We start from the raw sequence: 21,984 nt of genomic DNA, 5'->3' as shown, positions 1-21,984 counted from the left end.
GGTGTTTTTTATCTTTTGCTATTTAAAGTTTTATACAGCAGTTCTGGCCGTGGAATCTGATTGGCTGAGCAATGTTCGTGTCATAATGTAATAAACACACATTATGTAAGTCATATGCAATGTTCATAATGTGCTAGTTTTTTCAAAAGATGACACATTGTGATGGTGTAATAATGTTTAGGATCATACATTTATTATGTTATTAAATTACAGGTGCATCTCAAAAAAATATAATATCGTGAACAGTGTTGGGGTAACGCATTACAAGTAACGCAAGTTACGTAATATTACTTTTCCCAAGTAACTAGTAATGCATTACTTTTTAATTGACAAGAAAATATCAATAGTTACTTTTTCAAATAAGTAATGCCCATTTATCGATTAAAAGCTCTCCTGTCCCCATGTTGAGAGAAATTGTAAGATATCACTTTAGTTCAAGAATAAATGTGAACATGCATTAATTCAACACAAACCTGCAATAATTAAATTAGTTAAAGAATACAGATATCCTTTATGTATTTAATCCCATTTTATTGACCAATGTCTTTGCTGCAGATCTTTGATGATTCACTTCATCCATACTAATAAGCAAAAATTACTCAAAATAATCTAACATTTGTTTTACTTTTTTTTTTTTTTGGCTGAAGAATTTACCTTTTTTTTTGTGCGGTCTACTGTACAGACGTGAATTTACTTTTCTCTAAGCTTAAAGGCTTCTGGTGTAAAAAGGCTTTTACATTTGCCAAAAATAGAACGTTTTAAATTAAAAACAAACAAGCAAGCCCTGCCCAGATTTAAAAAGTAACGTAAAGCATTACTTTCCATAAAAAGTAACTAACATAATTACTTTTTAAAGGAGTAACTCAATATTGTTATGCATTACTTTTAAAAGTGACTTTCCCCAACACTGATCATGAAATTTTTTTTTTTTTTTTTTTTATTACATGCAAAATAAAACATTTCAATTTTTTTTTTTTTTTTTTGATGATTAGAGCTTACAGCTCATGAAAGTCTAAAATTCAGTTAAAATATGTACATTGTAGTTTCATTAAATGACCATCCCTACAGTATAAATTCCAGGTATTTCTTGTTCTTTGAAACCACACTAATGTGGAAGACTGCTGACTTGGCAATGGTCCAGAATACCATTGCCACAAAGAGAGTAAGTCACAGAAAGTCATTAATGAAAGGGGTGGCTGTTCTTCACAGAGTGCTGTATCAAAGCATATTAAATGCAAAGATGACTGGCAGGAAGAAATTGGGTAGGAAAAGGTGATCAGGCAACAGGGATGACCACAAGCTTGAGAATACTGTCAAGCAAAGCTGATTCAAACAACGTCAGAAGCATCTTACCTGGACTAAGGAAAAAAAAGAACTTGACTGTTGCTCAGTGGTCCAAAGCTCTCTTTTCAGATAAAAGTTAAATTTGCATTTCATGTTAAAATCCGAAGAAGAAGACAGAATCCAACCTGCTTGAAGTCCAGTGTGAACTTTCTGAAGTCAGTGATGATTTGGGGTTCTGTGACGTCTGCTGGTGTTGCTCCACTGTGTTTTATCAAGTCCAAAGTCAATGTAGCCGTCTAGCAGGAGATTTTTGAGCACTTTATGCTCCTGCCTGCAGACAATTTTTATGGAGATGCTGATTTCCTTTTCCAGTCAGTCTTTAGCACCTTTCCACAGTGACAAAACCACTTCCAAGTGGTTTGCTGACCCTGATATTACTATGCTTGATTGGCCAGTCAACATGCCTGACCTGAACCTGAACCATAGAGAATCAATGGGATATTTTCAAGAGAAAGATGAAAAACCAAATAAACCAACAATACAGATGAGCTGAAGGCTCAATAGTGCCATAAGCTGATCGCTTAAACGCCACACCTCATTGATTTGTGCTAAAGGAGTATTGAGTGCATAATTGAAATTTATGAATGCTTTATAGAAATTGAATTTTTCTGTTTTGCAAATCCCTTTTTTTGGGGTTGATTTTAGGAAATATTCTTGAGATTTTCAGATACTGGATTTTTGACTTTCATAAGCTGTAAGCTATAATCATCAAAATTAAAGCAAAAAAAAAAAACTTTTGAAATGTTTTACTTTGCATGTAATGAATCGAGAATATATTAAAGTGTCAGTTAAAAAAGTAAAAAAAATATATATATAAAAAAAACTTTTCTTATATTTGAGAGGCACCTATACTATTACATCATGTAACAATGTATAATGCTATATCTGGTTAGTCTTGTAAGTTATAAATATTATTTTTTATCTTAAGTGAAAGAAGAGCAGGTAATGTCAGCTTGTATTACCAGAGAGAAGCAGAGACGGTGAAGGTATTGGAGTATGATAGTGACATTACTCATTTAAACACATTAGATGGACAAATACGAAGTTACTGTTGGTTTCATTTATTCAGTTATGCCATTAGAGTCGAAAACACTCCTTTATTAGTGCTCACACTGGCACATACAGCATCAAAAGGGGAGGCAGTTCACCGCTGCTATCTACACACGTATGGTTCATACAAATGTCTATTTTAGATTATTTTGCTACTGATGTAAGTGCAGAGGCGTTGTGCGCTGTGTAAATGGGATGTTTACTGTAGTTCTAGACTAAATGGGAACATGTTTTATTAACCAATGTCTTTGCTGTTGACCTTCAATGATTGAACTACTTACTGTAAGCATTTGAGGACGTATTACAGAGTACGAAAGAAAGTAAATACACTACCAGTCAAAAGTTTTTGAACAGTAAGATTTTTATTGTTTTTTTAAAGAAGTAGTCTCTGCTCACAAAGCCTGTATTTCTTTGATCCAAAGTACAGCAAAACGAGTAAAATTGTGAACTATTTTTACTATTTAAAATAACTTTTCTATTTGAATATGTTTTAAAATGTAATTTATTCATGTGATTTCAAAGCTGAATTTATAGCAGCATTACTCCAGTCACACGATCCTTCAGAAATCATTCTAATATTCTGATCTGATGCTCAAAAACATTTATTATTATGTTGAAAACAGCAGAGTATAGTTTTTTTTTTCAGGTTTCTTTGATGAATAGAAAGTTCATTTATCTGAAACCATACTCGCTAAATAAAAGTATTAATAAACTGTTTTAAATATTTATGATTATAATACAAATAAATGTCAGTATATTACAAAGTTTCTGAAGGATCAGACTGGAGTAATGATGTTAAAAATGTAGATTTTAACACAGGAATAAATAACATGTTTAAATATATTCAACTTGAAAGCAGTTATTTTAATATCACTGCTCTTGCTGTATTTTGGATCAAATAAATGCAGGCTTGGTGAGCAGAAAATATTTTTTTTAAAACATAAACAAATCTTACTGTTCAAAGGCTTTTGACTGGTATTGCCCAGGTGAAAAACGTGTATTTGAGTGTGCTAAATACTTAAATACAAGAAAGTGCATTAGTAGTACAATCTTATATTTTGTGCTAAATAAAATAGTAAAAATGATGCACTATAAATACACTAGTTAAAAGTATACTTTTACTTTAGTAGTACTTTAGTGCAATTATGAAAGTATACTAAATACAACTGATATTTAAAAAGATTTTTAGTACATAGCAACAAAGATTACTACTGCAAAAATACTTTAAAAATTGTATTAGTGTATTTCTTAAAAGTATGTTTGGAATACTTTAAAAAAAAAGTTCAATGTTAGTACACTTGTAGATCGTTAACCTAAGTTTAAATTAAATTGATTTTATTTAAAATATATTAGTAATGTAATTGTTAAAATTGCATTTTCCAAAATGTGCTACTTAAGTATACTCAGCATTAATACACTAATTAGTACTACACTGAAAACAAAGTTCACTAAAATACAATTTATTTAAGTCCACTTAGTGCACGTCCCTAATGTACTAAAAGTGCTCTATTTTCACGCACTAGTTTTGTACTTAAGATCATCTAAGTGTAATTATTCGGAAAAAATACTTTTTTTTTATTAATGAAAATATATGGGCAATGCATTAAAAATATGCTTTATATATATTTTTTATATATGATTCTATATTTTCAATAATAAATAAGTGTATTTTGTATGTACTGTATAATTAGTATATTTAAAGGTTTATGAAATATGTTTCAATTGTATTAAAAGTGGTAACAAAATACATTTTTGGAAATGCTGAGATAGTATGTTAAAAGTACATTTTAGTTCATCTTCATGGTGTCTCAAAATAGCACGGTTGAGTACACTTAGATGATCTTAAGTTTATATTAAGAAGTACTAAAGAATAACTTTTAGTATATTAAGTACAAAATTCGTGTGTGAAAGAGGAGCACTTCAAGTACATTAGGGAAGTACACTAAGTGTACTTAAATAAATTGTATTTTAGTGCCCTTTTTTCACCTAGGTGTATATCAACCATGTGTAGTTGGACAGAAACCAAACATAATTTTGAAAAAGGTGATTATTCCAAAGCATATCCCAAGGCCTATTCTAAAGCCTTGATTGTTTGGTGTTTAGTAAAGCAATGAGTGTTTTCAAGTGTTGTAGAAAATTGAGTCAGCGGCTGAGAATTAGCGTATGGTTTTGCAAATTTGGGTGTGTGCTTCTGGTGTTTGAGTGTCAGGTTTCAGAAATTGTGAGACAAGTTACGATTTTGTGTGTAAGCAGTAAAAGAAAAAACTCTAAGTAAAATCTAATACTCTATAACCCATCCCAGATAAGAGAAAGCAATGTAGAAGTAACGCAATTACTTAACTTGCCATAAAAAGTAACAAAGTAACACAGTTAGTTATTTTGTAGGGAGTAACGCAATTCTGTGATGTGCTACTTTTCAAGGTAACTTTCTCTAACACTGACCCTGAGAAAGTTGCTTCAGAAGCGCAAGTCAAATCTGTAATTGTAAATCCAGAACTCAAAGGGAGCAAAAAACGGGTTGAGTTCAGCTGTTCATTTGCAACACATACAATGAAACAGTGTTTGCTCATAGCAGAAGTGTTGAGGTTAACAGCCTGACCTTTAGCCTCTAGTGGGAGGCAGCTGGTCTGTCAGCGGCTGTGCAGGGTGTGTGATGTTTTACAAGAGTAGGAGTATCATCATTAGTGTCCTCTATTCCAGAGAGAAGACTGCTTCCATAGACACACCTCAAGAACCCTGCTGAAAAAAAAAACAGCTAATACCTGCCTAGGCTGGTTGGCTGGTCTTAGCTGGTTTAAGCTGGTCTCCCAGCCTCCCAGTTTTAGCTGGTGGTTTCGAAGGCTTCCAGCTATGACCAGCTAAAACCAGGTGTTTTTTTCACCAGGGAAGAGCTTTTTTTTTTTTAATAAACCATGAAGAATTATGCATTCTGTCATTATTTGTGCAGGAGATCATATATTTGCTGAAGTGGTCAGAGTCCACACATCACAGTAAACAAATGCAACACAAGAACTGCAGGCAGAGGTCACTGCAAACTAGATAAACCAGCTCAGAATACAAATAAAAGCAGATTTCATCATTCTGAAGCTGATCTGCAAAATGATTGTTACATTTTGTGCCGCTATTCACATTTTCCCCTCATTTCACTGTAATTGGTGCAATAACAGTGTTGTTGCTAGCTGAATTATTGATTTAATTTAGCCACCACATCTGTTATATATACCATATTGCCAAAAGTATTGGGACACCCTTTCTTTTTTTTTCTTTTTTTTATTTGGAGTGCAAAAACATACAACAAACAACATAAAACAATACCAACAACAAAAACAGCAATGATAGTAAATGAAAATGAGCAAAAATGACAATCTGAATAATAGTAATGTTATAAGTAGTATTAGCATGTTTAGAAATAATAGAAATAACCATAATTTGAAATAGTCGATGATGATAACGATGATATTTTGTGATGACAGTAACAGTAATAATAATAATAATAATAATGATAATAACAACAACAATAATACTAAAGATGGTGATGACAATAATATGTTGTGATGATGGTAACAGTGATATCAATAATATTAACAGTAAAAAAAAAAAATTATAATAATAATGGTAATATTTTGTGATGATATTTTGTAACACCCTTTCTAATGAACAGGTTTGACTACTTTAGTAATTTCCATGAATATAAATCGTAATGTTTAAGCGTATAATGATATTCTAGGGAATTGTGTGCTTCCAATTTTAAAGCATCAGTTTGGACACGACCCTTTTCTATTCTAACATGACAATACATCTGTGTATAAGGTAAGGTTAAAAAATAAATAACATTTTTAAATACATAAATTCTGTTTCCACCTTTGTTGCCACAGTTTTGGAAGTGGCTTTTTCTGTTTTAAAGAAGGGGGTGTCCCAATACTTTTGTTCATAAAGTGTATGCACAAGTGATGAGTTTTTGGCTCAAGGTCTGCATTTAAAGTCCAGCTGGGATTAGGACATTGCTTTTTATGGACCAGTCATGTTTTTCCACACTGACTGAATCTACCATTTCTTTTTTTTTAACCTTGTCTTATCCACAGATGCATTGCCTTTTTATAGAAAAAGAGTCCTGTCCAAACTGTTGCTATAAAATTAGAAGCACACAGTTCCCCAAAATATCATTATATGCATACAAAATTTAAGATTTGTACTCTCGGAAATTACTAAAGTTGTAAAACCTGTTCATTAGAAGAAGGGTGCCCAGTACTTTTTGCAATATAGCGTAGATCTTATTTAAAATTATACAACATTTACTTATTTTTTAATAAATGTATTTTATGTAAGAACAATTTCAGAAATAATTGTCACATTGTGGGCTTCAATGTGTTTATTAAAACAAAATTAATGTACGTTCTTAAGCAAATTAACACTTGCAGACGGGAAGTTCTCTGCAAATGACAGAGATCCAAAAAGAAAAAGAAAAAAAACAACATCAAATAATAAAGTGAGCAAAAGCAGTGCAGTATACTTGTATTATTAAAACTTAAACTAAATGGCAAATACCAGAAAAGGTTATATTCTCAAATATTTCCAGAACTTTTGGGACAGAGTAACTAGCTCTGCTCCTGAAGGTCTACCATACCAAAACAAACCTGAACCAGCTAATCAAGGTGTTCTGGTTTACTTGAAAATAATAGGCAGGTGTGTTGAAGCAGAGTTGAAACTGAAGACTGAAGGAAGGAGAACACCTCAGGAGCAGGTCTGGCCCCAAACATAATGAAAACTAAATGCAAAGTTACTTAATATGAAAAAATACAAGGATTTTTGTCCAGGCTGTCGGATTCAGACTTTTTGCAGGATGGGAAGTCTGTGTTTATTTCCTGCTTCTCCAAGGCATTTTTGTAGTAGAAGGACCTGAAGCAGCTCGGCAGCGCTGGGTTCCTGACGGCTCCGCTCAACAGGTGCTGATGGAGCTTTTTCAAATCTCTTTGCAGAATGAACGTCCTGCAGCGTCTGAGTTCAGTGTGCGCACACTTCTCCTCATGGTCCAGGTTGATGACCCAGAACTTGTCCCGGCCATGTGGGTCATGGGCAGCACTGGTAACTAGGTTGAGGGCCAGGGCAAAAAGATTGCTGGCAGAAGCTGAAACTGTGTCATCTGGCATGCTAGGAACTAGTTTTGTTTTAAGGTCATCTGAAAAAAAAAAGTATTCAAAATAACTGTTGAGAGTATTCAGATTTCTTTTGACAAAACAAACGGTGCTATCAGCATTTAGTATGGTTTAGGAGATATCTTGCGCAGTGGATTAATAGATGTGAGGTTTCCAAAGTAAGCTTTTTTTAAAGGAGTCCTATTATGCTCTTTTACAAAGCCTTTATTTTGTTTTGGGGGTGCACTAGAACATGCTCTCATGCTTGGTGGTTCGAAAAACGCATTATTTTTCACGTAATTTACATTATTACAATAGCTTTCTCTCTAGACTGGCACAAAAAAAAATCAGAAATTATGAAAAACAAATGTGTTGTGATTGGTTAGCAGTCCCACTGCGCTGTGTTTGGTGAATAGCTTAGACGGTGTTTCAGTCCTACCACACCCAGCAAGCAGCAAGTTCCGTGTACAACTGTGCAAACTAGATTAAAGTGATTCTTACGTTTTAAATATGGATATTATTCTTACAAAAACACATTGGATCGATAAAAGAGGCTTTTACTGACCTCCCCAGAGCCATGTGAGCCACATTAAATTTTTTTATCAATTTGTTTTGGGCTGATGGAGAGAAACACCAGTCTATGCCGTTCTAAAGCTTGGGAGTGCCAGGAATATTTTAAATATAACTCTGATTGCTTTTGTCTGAAAGAAGGAAGTCATATACACCTAGGATGCATGGAGGGTGAGTAAATAATACGCTACAGTAGTGTTGGTCCTATCGTCAGCCTGCGAGATCGCCGATACATGATATTATCATTACTGTGCTCATTTAATTATTTACATGCCTGAAACCAGCTCCAGTATAAGGCTTGTGAAGCTATCTGAATATATATGATGAATAAATCTCTTACCACACACTGCACACGTCTACGGCGTGGCTCCAACACAGCTACCAGAGCAGTTCGTGGACACTTTAGTCAATGCTCACGTTTATACAAGCTGCCCTGCGGCTCGCTGAAGCATCCCAGAAGTGGCTGTCCATGCTACATCGCTAAAGTTATGCGAATCCCCCACCTCGTCTCTCCCCACCCGCCAATGATTTGAATTTCTGTAGGCAGGATTTATTTGAATGATACTCTAATGGACTGCATAGTGACATCGTAGTATCCGGTTCTTGAAAAGGGATTTTTAAAAAACAAAATACCTCCCTTTGGAGTGAACTTTGAGATTTGTAACTTTGTAAATGTTTTAATGCCAAACATGCACACCACACACTGGCTAAAATTCAAAAAGTAAAAAAGCATAATATGACCCCTTTGAAAACAAACAAGACTGAATTCTGGCAAATGCACCAAAAACAAACTTTGTTACCAGATTGTGTGCGTTGAGGTGGTGAGATGATGAGGACTCTCTCTGCGAGGTCGACCTGTGTGTTGATCCAGCGGAGCGGCCCTTGTTCTGCTAGGCTTCCTGTCTCCCACATGTCGATGACGACGCTTACACCACCACGACTCTGCAGACTTTCAGCCAGGAGCAGCACAGAGCGCTGGAACACAGTGTCTACTGCAGGATACACAACCAACACTCGCACGGACTCAGCACGCTCCGAGACACGAACCCGCTGGATGATTTGATCTGAAGGTGATGATATACAGGACAACTTTTTGAGCAATGTTGCTGGGCAATGTGGCCAAGTGATGTTGCTAGGGCACTTTCCCATTGAGAATGGGAAACAAATTTCTCTCTGCATACTATAGATCAGTCATGGGCCCTGCACCAACATTGCCCTGTGTATAATAAACCTTGAGAGATTGATTAGAATAATGTGTGTGTGTGTGTGTGTGTGTGTGTGTGTGTGTGTGTGTGTGTGTGTGTGTGTGTGTGTGTGTGTGTGTGTGTGTGTGTGTGTTACTATGTATTATATATAAAAAGTAAAAGATATACACTGCCGTTCAAATGTTTAAGATCAGTAAGACTTGTCATTTTTTTAAAGAAGTATCTTATGCTCATTAAGACTGTGTTTATTTGATAAAAAATACAGAAAATCACAATAATACTAATGTTACTAATTATTGCAATATAAAACAATGGTTTCTATTATAATAATATTTTTTTTCCTGTTATGCAAAGCTGTATTTTCATCAGCTATTACTCCAGTCTTTAGTGTCACATGATCCTTCAGAAATCATTCTAATATGCTGATTTATAATTATAATGACCAATGTTGGAAACAGTTGTGCTACCAATTTTTTTTTTTTTTGCAACCTGTGATACTTTTTCCATGATTTTTTGATGAATAAAAAGTCGAAAAGAACAGAATTTATTCAAAATATAAATCTTTTCGAATAATATAGGTCTTTGATGTCACTTTTTATCAGTTTAACAAGTCCTAGCTGAATAAAAGTTAATTTCTTTCAAAGAACAGAAAGAAGAAAAAATAACAGAACAGTATATTGTTAGAAAACCTTTTTGCTGTTGTTTTTAAAAATGTACAGGTTCCAAAAAAATATTAAATAACACTGATAATAAATCAGCATATTAAAATAATTTCTGAAGGATTGTGTGTCGCTGAATACTGGTGTAATGCTGCTGAAAAAATCAGCTTTAATTACAGAAATGTATTCGATTTTTAATGTATATTAAAATAGAAGAATGATATTTTACATCATAAAAATATATCACAATATTATTTTTTTTTTGTATTTTTTAAGTTTAAATTTAATAAAATTATAATATATATTTTTTTTATCAATCATCCTGATAGCATTACATCTAAGGAATTATATATAATGTTTATAAATGATGATTAATATTAAACTTTTAATCAAGATGCTATAGATCCGCACAAACATATTATAAAAGACTGTATAAAGCTTTTAAAATGACTATGCTCTTTTAAGCTTTGTTAACACTATATAAGTTATTAATTAAATAATTTCAGTTGATTGACATTTGATATAGTCAAATATTATGTATATAGCAACATATATGTTTCATCCTGGCTTGGAAATTCATAAAAAAAATTTCGTAACAATCTATTAATCTTCATCAAAGAAGTTTATTAAATGGATGCTCTCCATGTTTTATGTGATTAGCTGTTCGCGAAAGATGTCAGACTTTCACATGCATGTGCTAAATTGAGCATTGTGTGTCAACTCTGAACCTACTCTCAAACTATTTAACTACCTTTACGCAACAGGCCACTGGAGATGTGTCCACCATATTTCATGGTTTGACCTCATCTCTGTATGTGAATATGTAAAATTTTAAAGCATGTTTTAAATCCTTTTCACTTACATATGATGCAGCAACAGAGAAGTATGATGGGAAGCATCACCGCACATTCAACACCAATGGACAAAGCAGAACTGTCTGGAATAAAGTATTCTGAGAGAAACCACAGAACTGTTTTGAACAAAGAAAGCGAGTAAAAGGAGAAGATGAATTAAAGCATACTCACCCATACAGACCACTTTTTGATCCGTCCAGTCATATTCATCCTGACAGTGTTTAGGCTTTATCTGCCATGATATAACATCAGACCAATGTTAGTAAAATCCTTCTTTGTTATATTTTTATAGCTATTTCTATAATATATTTTTGGGCTTTTCTTTAATTAAAGGTTTAGATATTAGTATTGTAAAACAAAATAAAACTGACTAATACTAACTGTATAATCATGTATAAGAACCCCAATGTGTTTTCCATAATACTTATTTATATAAATTCATGTTTAGTCATCTATTAATTTAAAGACAATTTTTCATGACTTTTCCTGCATGCATTCTAATAAAGCATATATTATTTTAAGGTTAAATGAAGTACAATATGTCACAAAAGTGAGTACGCCCCTCGCATTTCAGTAACCATTTTAATATATCTTCTCAATGGACAATACTAATGAAACTTGGATATATTTTAGAGTAGTATAGCAGTGTAGATTTAGTATCCCCTGAAAATTACTTAACATTCAGCCATTATTGTCAAAATAGCTGGCAACAAAAGTGAGTACACCCTAATTGAACTTGTCCAAAGTGTCAATATATTATGTTAGCACCATTGTTATCTGGCACTGCCTTAATCATCCTGGGCATGGAATTGACCAGAGCTGCAGGTTGTTGATGGGATCCTCTTCCACTCTTCACTGTGCTGCTGGAAGTTAGACGCATGGTGCTTCTCCACCTTACACTTGAGGATGCCCCACAGATGCTTAATAGGGTTCAGGTCTGGAGACATACTTGGCCACCCCATCACCTTCAGCTTCAGCTTCCTCAGCAAGGCAGTTGTCATCTTGGTGGTGTGTTTGGGATCGTTATCATGTTGGAAAACATCCGTTCGTCTAGTTTCTGGAGGGAAGGCATCATGTTCTACTACAGAATTTACAGTACATAATGGACTCCATGTTTCCCTCAATGAACTGCAGCTCCTCAGAACCAGCAGCACTCATGCAGCCCCAGACCATGATGCTACCACCACCATGATGACTGTAGACAAGACACAATTTTCCTGGTGCTCTTTACCAGGGCATCTCCACACATGCTGGACACCATCTGAGCCAAACAAGTTTATCTTATAGTCTCATCAGACCACAGGACATGGTTCCAGTAGTTCATGCTCTTGGACAGGTTGTCTTCAGTAAACTGTTTGCAGGCTTTCTTGTGAGCCAGCTTCAGATGAGGCTTCCTTCTGGGACGACACCTATGCAAACCGACTTCTTGCAGTGTGTGGCGTATGGTCTGAGCACTGACAAGCTGACCTTCTACTTCTGCAATTAAAGCATTAAAGCAATGCTGGCAGCACTTATGCATCTGTTTTTTGAAGCCAGGTTCTGCACCTGACGCACAGAACGAGTGCTCAACTTTGTTGATTGACCCTTGCGAGGCCTGTTCCAAATGGAACCCATCTTGGAAAACCTCTGTATGACCCTGACCACTGTAGTGTTACTCGGTTTCAGGGTGTTACTGAACCTTTTTTGTACTCACTTTTGTTTCCAGCTATTTTGACAATAATGGCTGTATGTTATTTGAGTTATTTTCAGAGGACAGTAAATCTATACTGCTATACAAGCTGCACATTGACTACTCTAAAATATATCCAAATTTAATTTCTATAGTATAGTCCAGGAGTTCTCAACTCTGGCCCTCGAGGTCCATTTTCCTGCAGAGTTTAGCTCCAACCCTAATCAAACACATCTGAACAAGCTAATCAAGCTCTTCATCATTACTAGAAAGTTACAGGCAGGTGAGTTTGATCAAGGTTGGAGGTAAACTCTGCAGGAAAGTGGACCTCGAGGGCCAGAGTTGAGAACCTCTGGTATAGTCCCTTGAGAATATATATTAAAATGGTTGCTCAAATATGAGGGGTGTACTCACTTTTGTGTGTACATCAAAGACATCAGCCAGCTAAAGATTAGATCTCATTTTATAGTCACCTGTATCATAAGGTCTTCACAGGGACCCATGTGTTCCATGTATTCCAGTTCCACTTCACATTTTTCTACTTTGCATTCCTGTAAGACAAAGAAACAAATATAAAAAAAATGACTGCACTGACAGATTTGTTTTACTTGTACTTAAAAGAAGTGAACAAAATCTGCCAGTGCTGTGTATACCCTTGTATTAAACATACATTCTCTGAAAACAAGTCTTAATATCTTATGCAGTATCGCTTGTCGAGCGAATGTATCAAATTTATTTGAATGGTTTTAAATGCTTTATCTAATTTAAACAGTATTTAATTTATTTTAGTCTTTTTTTTTTGCCTGCTGTGCAGTGTTGCAGTTTTTATTTCTCCTTTGAATTCATTTTAGCATGAAATTAAATGTTGAGGAGAAACATACCCCTTTCCCCTCAATATCTTGTAGTACTTTTTCTCTGTTTTCCAGTAGGATGGTGTGTCGATCCACCACAAAGCTCGTATTGAAGGTCACCACTATTTTATACCCATTAAAGACTGCATAAATGTCAGCATTCCAGTGAACTTTAGGTAGGAAGGCAATCAAAGAGAAAAAAGAACAGTCAGTTGCCAAAACATTGAACAGCATATGATGAAACCTCCAGCACTTAGTATTAAACTTCATTGTGTGTTTGTGTTCCAGTTATGGATAATTCCTTGGATCATGTGTGCTGCTGTTATTTAACCATTCAGATGCACAGTTTTCACCTTCAACACTTGATGCCTTTTCATCTCGATCACAAGCATACTTTGACACCAGAGCTGTGTCTGAAATGCCCAACTCCATATACATAAAGCGCACTATTTTAGACATTTTGTATGTTGTCTGAAACCACAGTGATCAGTGTGATGATGAATCACATTCATAATGCATATAAGACATTTAGAAGTAACTGTGCATGTTAACCCTTTCGTGCTCTGGTTTCTCCCACAATCCAAAGACATGCAGCATAGGGGAACTGGATACACTAAATTACCCGTAGGTGTGAGTATGAATGCGTGTTTCTATTAACTGAATGAAATGTCTAATAACAATATGATATTCACTAGATAGGGAATAATGAACAAGGATATATATTACAGAACATAGCAGGCTTGAGGACAACTCTAACATTATGCCTGTGCGTTTTGCATGTCCGAGCACCACTCTCATCAGTATACAGTATACAGTAATATATCAGGAAGTGCCTGTAGATCTCAAAGGAAACTTTAAACTAACGGATGGAGACTCATAAATTTGGTGGCATTCCTTGGCATTGTGGCAAAAACAGAGAAGATGAAATTAGCAAAAAATCAAACCTGTTTTAATGATCTTTGCATATTCTTCATTTGGTCCATCTGACGGTGGTGGAATATTATAGGCCAATATATCATAACTGGCTGAAGGACAAACAGATACACGTGGCACAGTGAAATTGAACCGTAACTGTCAATCAAGAGAAGAAAAAGATTAGGACAGAAAATCAATTACTTGTAAAATTGTAACTGTAATGATAAAACTGAAAAAAAGGTTACTTTTAATTAATTAAAAGTACATTACCTTACTATATATAATGTAAAAATGGTAATAGAACTAACAGGACATTTAAATGTAATTGTACAGTAAAATATTGAATGTAGTGTTTGGAAGAAAACAAGAATGGGGAAAAAACTGTCAGGCTATTCTATAAAGTTGTTCACATTTTTAATGTATTTTTACAGATTGTTTTCACAGTGTATGTGGTACTCTGTGCTCTTTGACTGTGCTCTAGTAAAGGCGCAGATGACTAGTAGTTTATTTCAACATTTCTGTCCTTTCTTTACCTGTTCTTGACCAGTGACACTGATTTGCTTCGAGGTAAATGGAGGCTGGTATTCACATCTGTAATTTGTTTCAGGCTGTGGCTGTGCAACAATTTTTATCCATGTGCCAGTAAGAGTGTGAATGCTGCCTAAGAAGACAATGTTCAAATTTACACATCTGTACAACTCCATCGTATTTAGTGAATCAGTTCTTCACTGTTAACATTTATAATTTATAGCCTCATTTAAAACATAGATCTTCAAAAACAACAACAGCAAACAACCCCTTGTCATTCATACTGGCTTCTTCTTGCTTCCATGATGCAACACATGCATATATTTAACATTAAACGTGGTAATGCAAGATGGCCACTGTCCGAAACCAGCAAAACAAACTTCATCTTAACAGCAAACCATCTGCTGAAATCATGTAATGATCTTTTCCTTTGGTTTGTGAGAAGTGTTTTTCATGATTCTGCAGTTTTTCAACGTAAAGTAATTTACTGAGTAATTTAACAATTTCATTAAACACAGACAAACGTGCTTTGTAAAACACCAAAACCTTTGGGTTATGAGTCTGACTTTCTGACATCAATGATCAAGGACAGGAAGATGTTTAACATGGGACGAAGGAATCATGGGGCAGACAACACTATAAATACAAACTTAACAGGGTAATTAATGAGACACAGGTGAATCAAATGAGACAATCAACGAGAGGGAGAAACTAGGTCATGGAGCACATGGGGAGATAAACAAACACAGACAGTCCATGGGCGTGACATATCGTCCTTGCACCTCAGGAACAACATAAGGGAGGAGGGTGGGACCTTGGCAGGAGGCTCGGGAGGAGAACGGACACCCGGGAGGGGGCTGGCAGACAGAGTCCAGGGTGGTGATGATGGAGGGAGGAGCCAGGAAAGACACAGGAGTAGACCCGACCAGACAGAAACAGAAATGGCTTGGAGTAGGCGGTGCCAGGTGGGACCCAGGCCACAGCCGTAATGGCAACCCATGGTGGAGCCAACAGAGGGAGGAGCCATGGAGGAGGAAGGGCTGATGACTCCATGGGGGGGGCGACCAACGGCGACGGAGCAGGTGGAGCCCGAGGTGGAGACGGAGAGCTGAGGAGCCATGGTGACGAGGAGGATCCGGAGGGCTGAGGTGGAACTGATGGGCGGTGTGGATCTGGAAGGCCGCGGTGGAGTCGGAGCGACAGAGGATGGTGGAGCCTGACGGAGCTGGAGGGATGAGGCAAAGCCGGAGGAGTGGATGGTTGACGACAGACCAAGGCGGAGCCAGAGGGATGAGGGAGCCCAGCGAAGCAAGTGGACTGCCGGGCCACGATGGAGAGGAGGGAGCTAGGAGGTGGAGATGGGGGATCCTCCAGCCACAACGCAGAAGGAGACTGGCAGACCTGCAGTGAGTCCATCGCACAGATGGTGGGCTAAGGGTGAGCAGAGGGGCTGCCGGACCACAGTGGAGGAGGAGGCAGGAGCGTGTGGGTGGGTGGGCATTTGTGAGCCTCCGGGCTATCGGGGTTGCACTCTGGGATGAAAGCCCTCCCTGGGCTGCTATTGGGAACCAAAACCCTCTCCTGGTTGGACATGGGGCCACAAGCCCTCTCAGGGCTGCACTGTGGAACAGGAGCCCACTCTGGGTTGGACAGAGAATCAGGAGCCATCTCTGGGCTAAACTCAAGAATTAGCCTTCTCTGGGCTTGACATGGGAACTGGAGGCCTCTCTGTGCTGGATGTGCAATCTGGGTTAGACTTGGGATCTGAGGCCCTCCCTGGGCCAAACATAATAACAGCAGCCCTCCCTGGGCTTGACATGGAAGCTGGAGCCCCCTCAGTGCTAAACTCGGAAACAGGAGCCCTCTCTGGGCTAAGCATGGGAACAGGAGTGACAGAGGATTCTGATGAAGGAGGGAGGAGAGGGGGCAGGTCGACATATAAATCCACAACCACTCCTTCTGAGCTCCACAGTTTTAAATCCACACTTAGCTCACCCTCAGCCATTGCGCAGTGGGTGGAGCTCCTCTCCGCGATCTCGCTGTCCACAGCTTGATCCTTTGTGGCGGGCATTGTCTGACGTCACTAACAGCAATGGCTCTGTGGCGATCCTCAGCTCTGTCGCTCCGTGTGGCAATGGCTCAGGCTCTCCGTCATCGGTGGCCTCAGGCTAGTGCTCCGCAAAGAGGTTAGATAGTGGACTGGGCTCTAGGTCTGGCTGTGCTCTGGATCATGGATAGATGCTCTCCAGACACTGGAGGTCAACGGGGCGATATAAATTTGCCCTGATCCAGAGCAGTGAGTTCAGTAAAAGCCTCTTTTAGCGATCCGATATGTTCATATGATATAAATCACTTTAATCTAGCTTGCGCAGTGGTACACTGAACTTGCTGCTTTGGAAAGGGGCATGGCAGGACTGAAACGCTAAGCTGTTTGCCAATCACAACATATTTCATTTTTTCTAAGGCAGACCTTCCTCGAGGCATTTGTGCCAGCTTAATTGGGGAGAAAACTAATAATGTAAATTATGTGAAAAAATTTGAAAATTTTTGAACCACCAAGCATGAGAGCATGTTCTAGTACACCCCCAAAACAAAATAAAGACTTTGTAAAAGAGCAAAATAGGACCCCTTTAATTCAGGAGATGGAAAGTTGGTTTGATTGCTTCATTTGTAAGTCACTTTTGGATAAAGGCATCTGCTAAATGATCAAAAAGTAATAAAATGTAATCAGTTACATTATTTTATTAAAGTAATTGAAATAGTTACTGTACCTATTACATTTTAAATAGGGTAACTTGTAATCTGCAACCTACTACATTTCCAGCGTAACCTTCCTAACACTATCTCTGTCTCATCTGCTGCCCTTCTGTCATTTCAAAACCGGATGTCAGTCGTTATCTTAAAAAGATTGAACAGCGCTTCCTCCTTTACCAAAACTCTGTCACAGGACCAATGATAACCCAAGGCTTGTTTTCTTCTACCTAATTCTACCTAACATCCTACAATGACCTGATAATGAAAACCCCTAAATAATGAAATATTTTCCAACAAGCGATCTCTGACTGATGTCAAGCTAATGTGCATGCACAATATTTTAACAATCAAGCTTCAATTGCTTTAACTTTAAAAAAAAAAAAATCTTAATAAAATTAGTACAAAACTTTTAAATCACTTTTCATCAAATGTGTTTTAAAATAATAATGTTCTTCAAATGAATACAAGCATTGTGTTGTGTACCACAGTGGACTGTTTTTATTATTATTATTATAGGTGTTTCAATTTTGAAATATGTTCAGAATTGAATGACAACAGTTGTTAATGTCCTATATGTCCAACAATGACCATTTCTCATGAACTTCAGAAAGACATATATATATTCACCAATGAGAAAAGAGTCACATACAGATGTATGCCATTACACTTAGAGAACAAAATATAACAAAAAAAGAATTTATTTAAAATAGAGTTCATTTGATAAATGTAAGATGTGTTGTCACTTACTGTCAATATCAATGGACCATCTTATAATTAGAGAGGTTTGAGATTCACTTATCTCTGCAGTCAGCTCATGTAAGGGTGAAGGGTTAGATTCATGCTTTTTATACCATTCTCTAGGCCTGTCATCCTCTAAAAATAAACAAATAAATACAAATAAACAAAGAAAGAAAGACTGAAAAATGAAAGACGTATTTTAGCACTTACCAGTTTTGTAACATGTGACACCCTGTGAATATCAAAAGAGAGCAATGGTTTAATAAAGCTCTGATCAAATGATTTTTCCAAAATGTTTCTGCTATGAGATTGATATTGCACTTACTATATTCAGACAACTGCTGTCTAAAGTTGTCCACTGAATTAAAAAGAGAAAAGCAACAATTTCTCTGGTGCAGTCTAGACGTTCCATCTGTGCGAAAACAAATCTTTGTTGAAATGAGTAGCGTCTCTGCTTTATATGTTCTTAAACAGGAAATACCCACAAACCACATGCACACAGCAGCAGATTGTCAGATAGTCTCTTTTGCTGCTGTCTGTCACAAAAACCCTCCTCAAAGACGAATGAAGAATGTGGAAGTCTTTTGTGAAACCTTGGGAAGAAAAGTGATATGAATCATGAGACATTACAGTAATGAGCCAAAACACAACACACTTCAGTCACATTATAATAGTATATTTCTGCTGCATCATAATTTACATAAATATGAATTAAGAGTATTTATTAGGCAGCTATAACATTGTTAAAATTGATCACTATTTGTAAAGTTATAGTCATTAATGAATACCTTTATAAATTCGGTAACACTTTATAATAACTACACACTATGAGTCATTAGTTAAGCATTGGTAAATAGTTAATTAATCATTTATAAAGCATTATTCCTACATTAATAGACATTTGTAAGCAGTTCATAAATACAGCTATAATGATCTATTCTTGTTTTTTAAGCATCTGTATAATATGCTTAATAATTGTATTTTCATACTTTATTAAGGATCAGTTAATCAGTTCTAAATTAAGCATTACATTATTTACAAACCAGTTAGTTAGCAGTTGTAAGTGGTTCAGGAGATCATTTAGAAAGTGTTAGTAAAATGATTCATAAACCATTTGAATGCACATTTATACATCTTATTATTCAGATATATATTAACAGTTAGTCAGTGTGTTAATAAATGCTTTAATAACACATATTCCTACTGTAACTCATAATTAATTCAGGCCGTTATAAAACATTTACTAGCTGCCAGTTAATGGTTTTTGTGAGCTCATCTAAAGTGAGGACTATTTATGCCTTGTGAAGTGTTAATAAGTTGAGTTTTACCGTTTTGAAATCCATTCAGCCGTTCTCCTATACTATATCTGTAACAAGGAGTCAGACTGAGACGTGCGGATCCATTTGCAAGGCTTTATTGAGAAGTGTCGACAGGCAAGAGTAAACACCGGAAAACAGGAACAACGTAGGAAATCCAGGAAACAGTTCGATACACAGGCAATGGTCGCAATGGCAGGTAGCAGGAATCGTCAACGGGGTACACAGTCCAGAGTCATACACAGAGAAACCAACACAAGGGAGAACGCTCGGAATTACGACCATAGGGAACGGTAAGACTTCGCAGAGTGGCTGTGTGTGTGTGAAGCTTAAATGCAGACAGTGTGATGAGGTGCAGCTGTGAGCAGTAATCAGTAAAGTGAGAGCAGGTGAATGCAGTGATTAGTGCAGTGGCTTGTGGGGAATGAAGTTCATGATGTGTGGTGCAAGAGTTCATAACGACAGGATAGACCAGAAATGTGACAATATCGCTCTCATAGGATGCAGTGATCTATGCTAAGCTATGCTAAAAGTGATATCGCCAGAACAGGAGAGCGACTTTTGTTAACACTTTACAAGGCATAAATAGTCCTCACTTTAGATGAGCTCACAAAAACCATTAACTGGCAGCTAGTAAATTTTTATAACTGCCTGAATTAATTATGAGTTACAGTAGGAATGTGTGTCATTAAAGCATTTATTAACACACTGACTGGCTGTTAATATATGTCTGAATAATAAAATGTATAAATGTGCATTCAAATAGTTTACTAACACTTTCTAAATGATCTCCTGAACCACTTACAACTACTATCTAACTGGTTTGTAAATAATGTAATGCATTTAGAACTGATTAACTGATCCTTAATAAAGTATGAAAATACAATTAATAAGCATATTATACAGATGCTTATAAAACAAGAATAGAGCATTTATAGCTGTATTTATAAACTGCTTACAAATGTCTATTAATGTAGGAATAATGCTTTATAAATGATTAATTAACTATTTACCAATGCTTAACTAATGACTCATAGTGTGTAGTTATTATAAAGTGTTACCATAAATTCTCACACAGGAAACCTTGAAGTGTTGTCCAAATCACAAAAATGCCAAAATAATCTTAATCAATCACAGAATTAACTGTGGTTCACAGCCAGTATAAACTTTTTTTTAACCTAAAAATGGAGGGTTAGTCAGATACTGGCAGACATAATTACATCAAGAGTTATTTGTCTAATCCTCAGATCCACTGAGTGTCAGAAAGAGGATGATAGTCTTGACTAGATTGTGTATGTTTAATCTAGATTTGCCAAATATTCTATCAAATGGCCAAATGGAATCAAATGTAACAAATCCAATCTTTCTTTCTTTCTTAGTCTTCATTGATTGATCTGAGCCCTAATCATTTAATCATGTGGTTTACTCAGGTTTTGGACAGAAATGGAGTTGGTGCTTTGCATATAAAATATACGTTTTTATATGATGTCAGATGTTGTTTGTTTGTAAGTGTAAGATATTATCTCTCTCGTTCTCTCTCTCTCTCTTTCTCTCTGCAGTATTTATTATTGTCACAAGGAAGGGTCAGAGACGTGCGGATCCATTCGCAGCATTTATTCCAAACAAACAAACACAAAGGGGCAGGCAGAAATCGTGGTCAAAACAGGCAGAAAGGTCGGGGCTGGCAGCGAGAATCAAAACACGGGAAGGAGTCCAGGAATCAAAAACACAGGAAATCAAACACGGGAATAAACGCTTGGAAATAATGACCAGAAGGAACAATAAGACTTCGCAAGGTGGCTGTGTGTGTGAGAAGCTTAAATGCTGTCCGTGTGATGAGGTGCAGCTGTGAGCAGTAATCAGTAAAGTGAGAGCAGGTGAATGCAGTGATTAGAGCAGTGGCTTGTGGGGAATGAAGTCCATGAAGTGTGGTGCAAGAGTACATGAAGACAGGATAGACCAGATACATGACAATATGTCCAGCTGTCCGGCGAAACACTGCAGGTGAAAAGGGTCAAAAAATGAACTAATAGTTATTTTCTTACTTACCCAGTTGTAAGTATCAATTACATTGATAATTGCAAACATTTTTTGTAATACAAGTTTTCTAAACTGTTCGATTTAAATATGTAAATGAGGCATTATTTAATGAAATATGCACTTATTTGCATACATTTCTAGTACAAATCAGTTTCTCATTTTGTCACTCCATAACTTAGGCAGAAAACAATAAATTCCTTACAATTTTTATGAACAGATCTCTCTGTAAAAAACTTCAGGATATAGACAGGAATCAAAATGTGAAGTTTGGTGTGTGTAAGTGCTACTGAAGTGGAGATTTATGGCTCAGTGTAGGAGAAAAAAACTAATTTTGAGAAAAAACTTTTAAAAATATGTAT

The 21,984-nt window shown here is 36.3% G+C and overlaps 1 protein-coding gene across 1 annotated transcript; it reads right to left on the bottom strand.

Annotated features, from left to right (window-relative positions):
• Positions 1-7,175: 7,175 nt before the first annotated feature.
• il17rb (interleukin 17 receptor B) lies at positions 7,176-18,681 on the bottom strand. Its single transcript, XM_073819811.1, has 9 exons — positions 18,591-18,681; positions 18,279-18,404; positions 14,783-14,910; positions 14,279-14,405; positions 13,365-13,510; positions 12,977-13,034; positions 10,823-10,897; positions 8,897-9,160; positions 7,176-7,570 (listed from the first exon to the last, which is right to left on the bottom strand). The coding sequence occupies exons 1-9, from the start codon at positions 18,679-18,681 to the stop codon at positions 7,176-7,178; spliced, it is 1,410 nt and encodes a 469-aa protein (XP_073675912.1).
• Between the last annotated feature and the right edge of the window lie 3,303 nt (positions 18,682-21,984).

The sequence above is a fragment of the Garra rufa genome, chromosome 15 (genome assembly GCF_049309525.1).
Source record: "Garra rufa chromosome 15, GarRuf1.0, whole genome shotgun sequence".
NCBI lineage: Eukaryota > Metazoa > Chordata > Actinopteri > Cypriniformes > Cyprinidae > Garra > Garra rufa.
The sequence above is the reverse complement of the archived record's forward strand: the minus strand, read 5'-3'. Positions and strand labels throughout refer to the sequence as shown.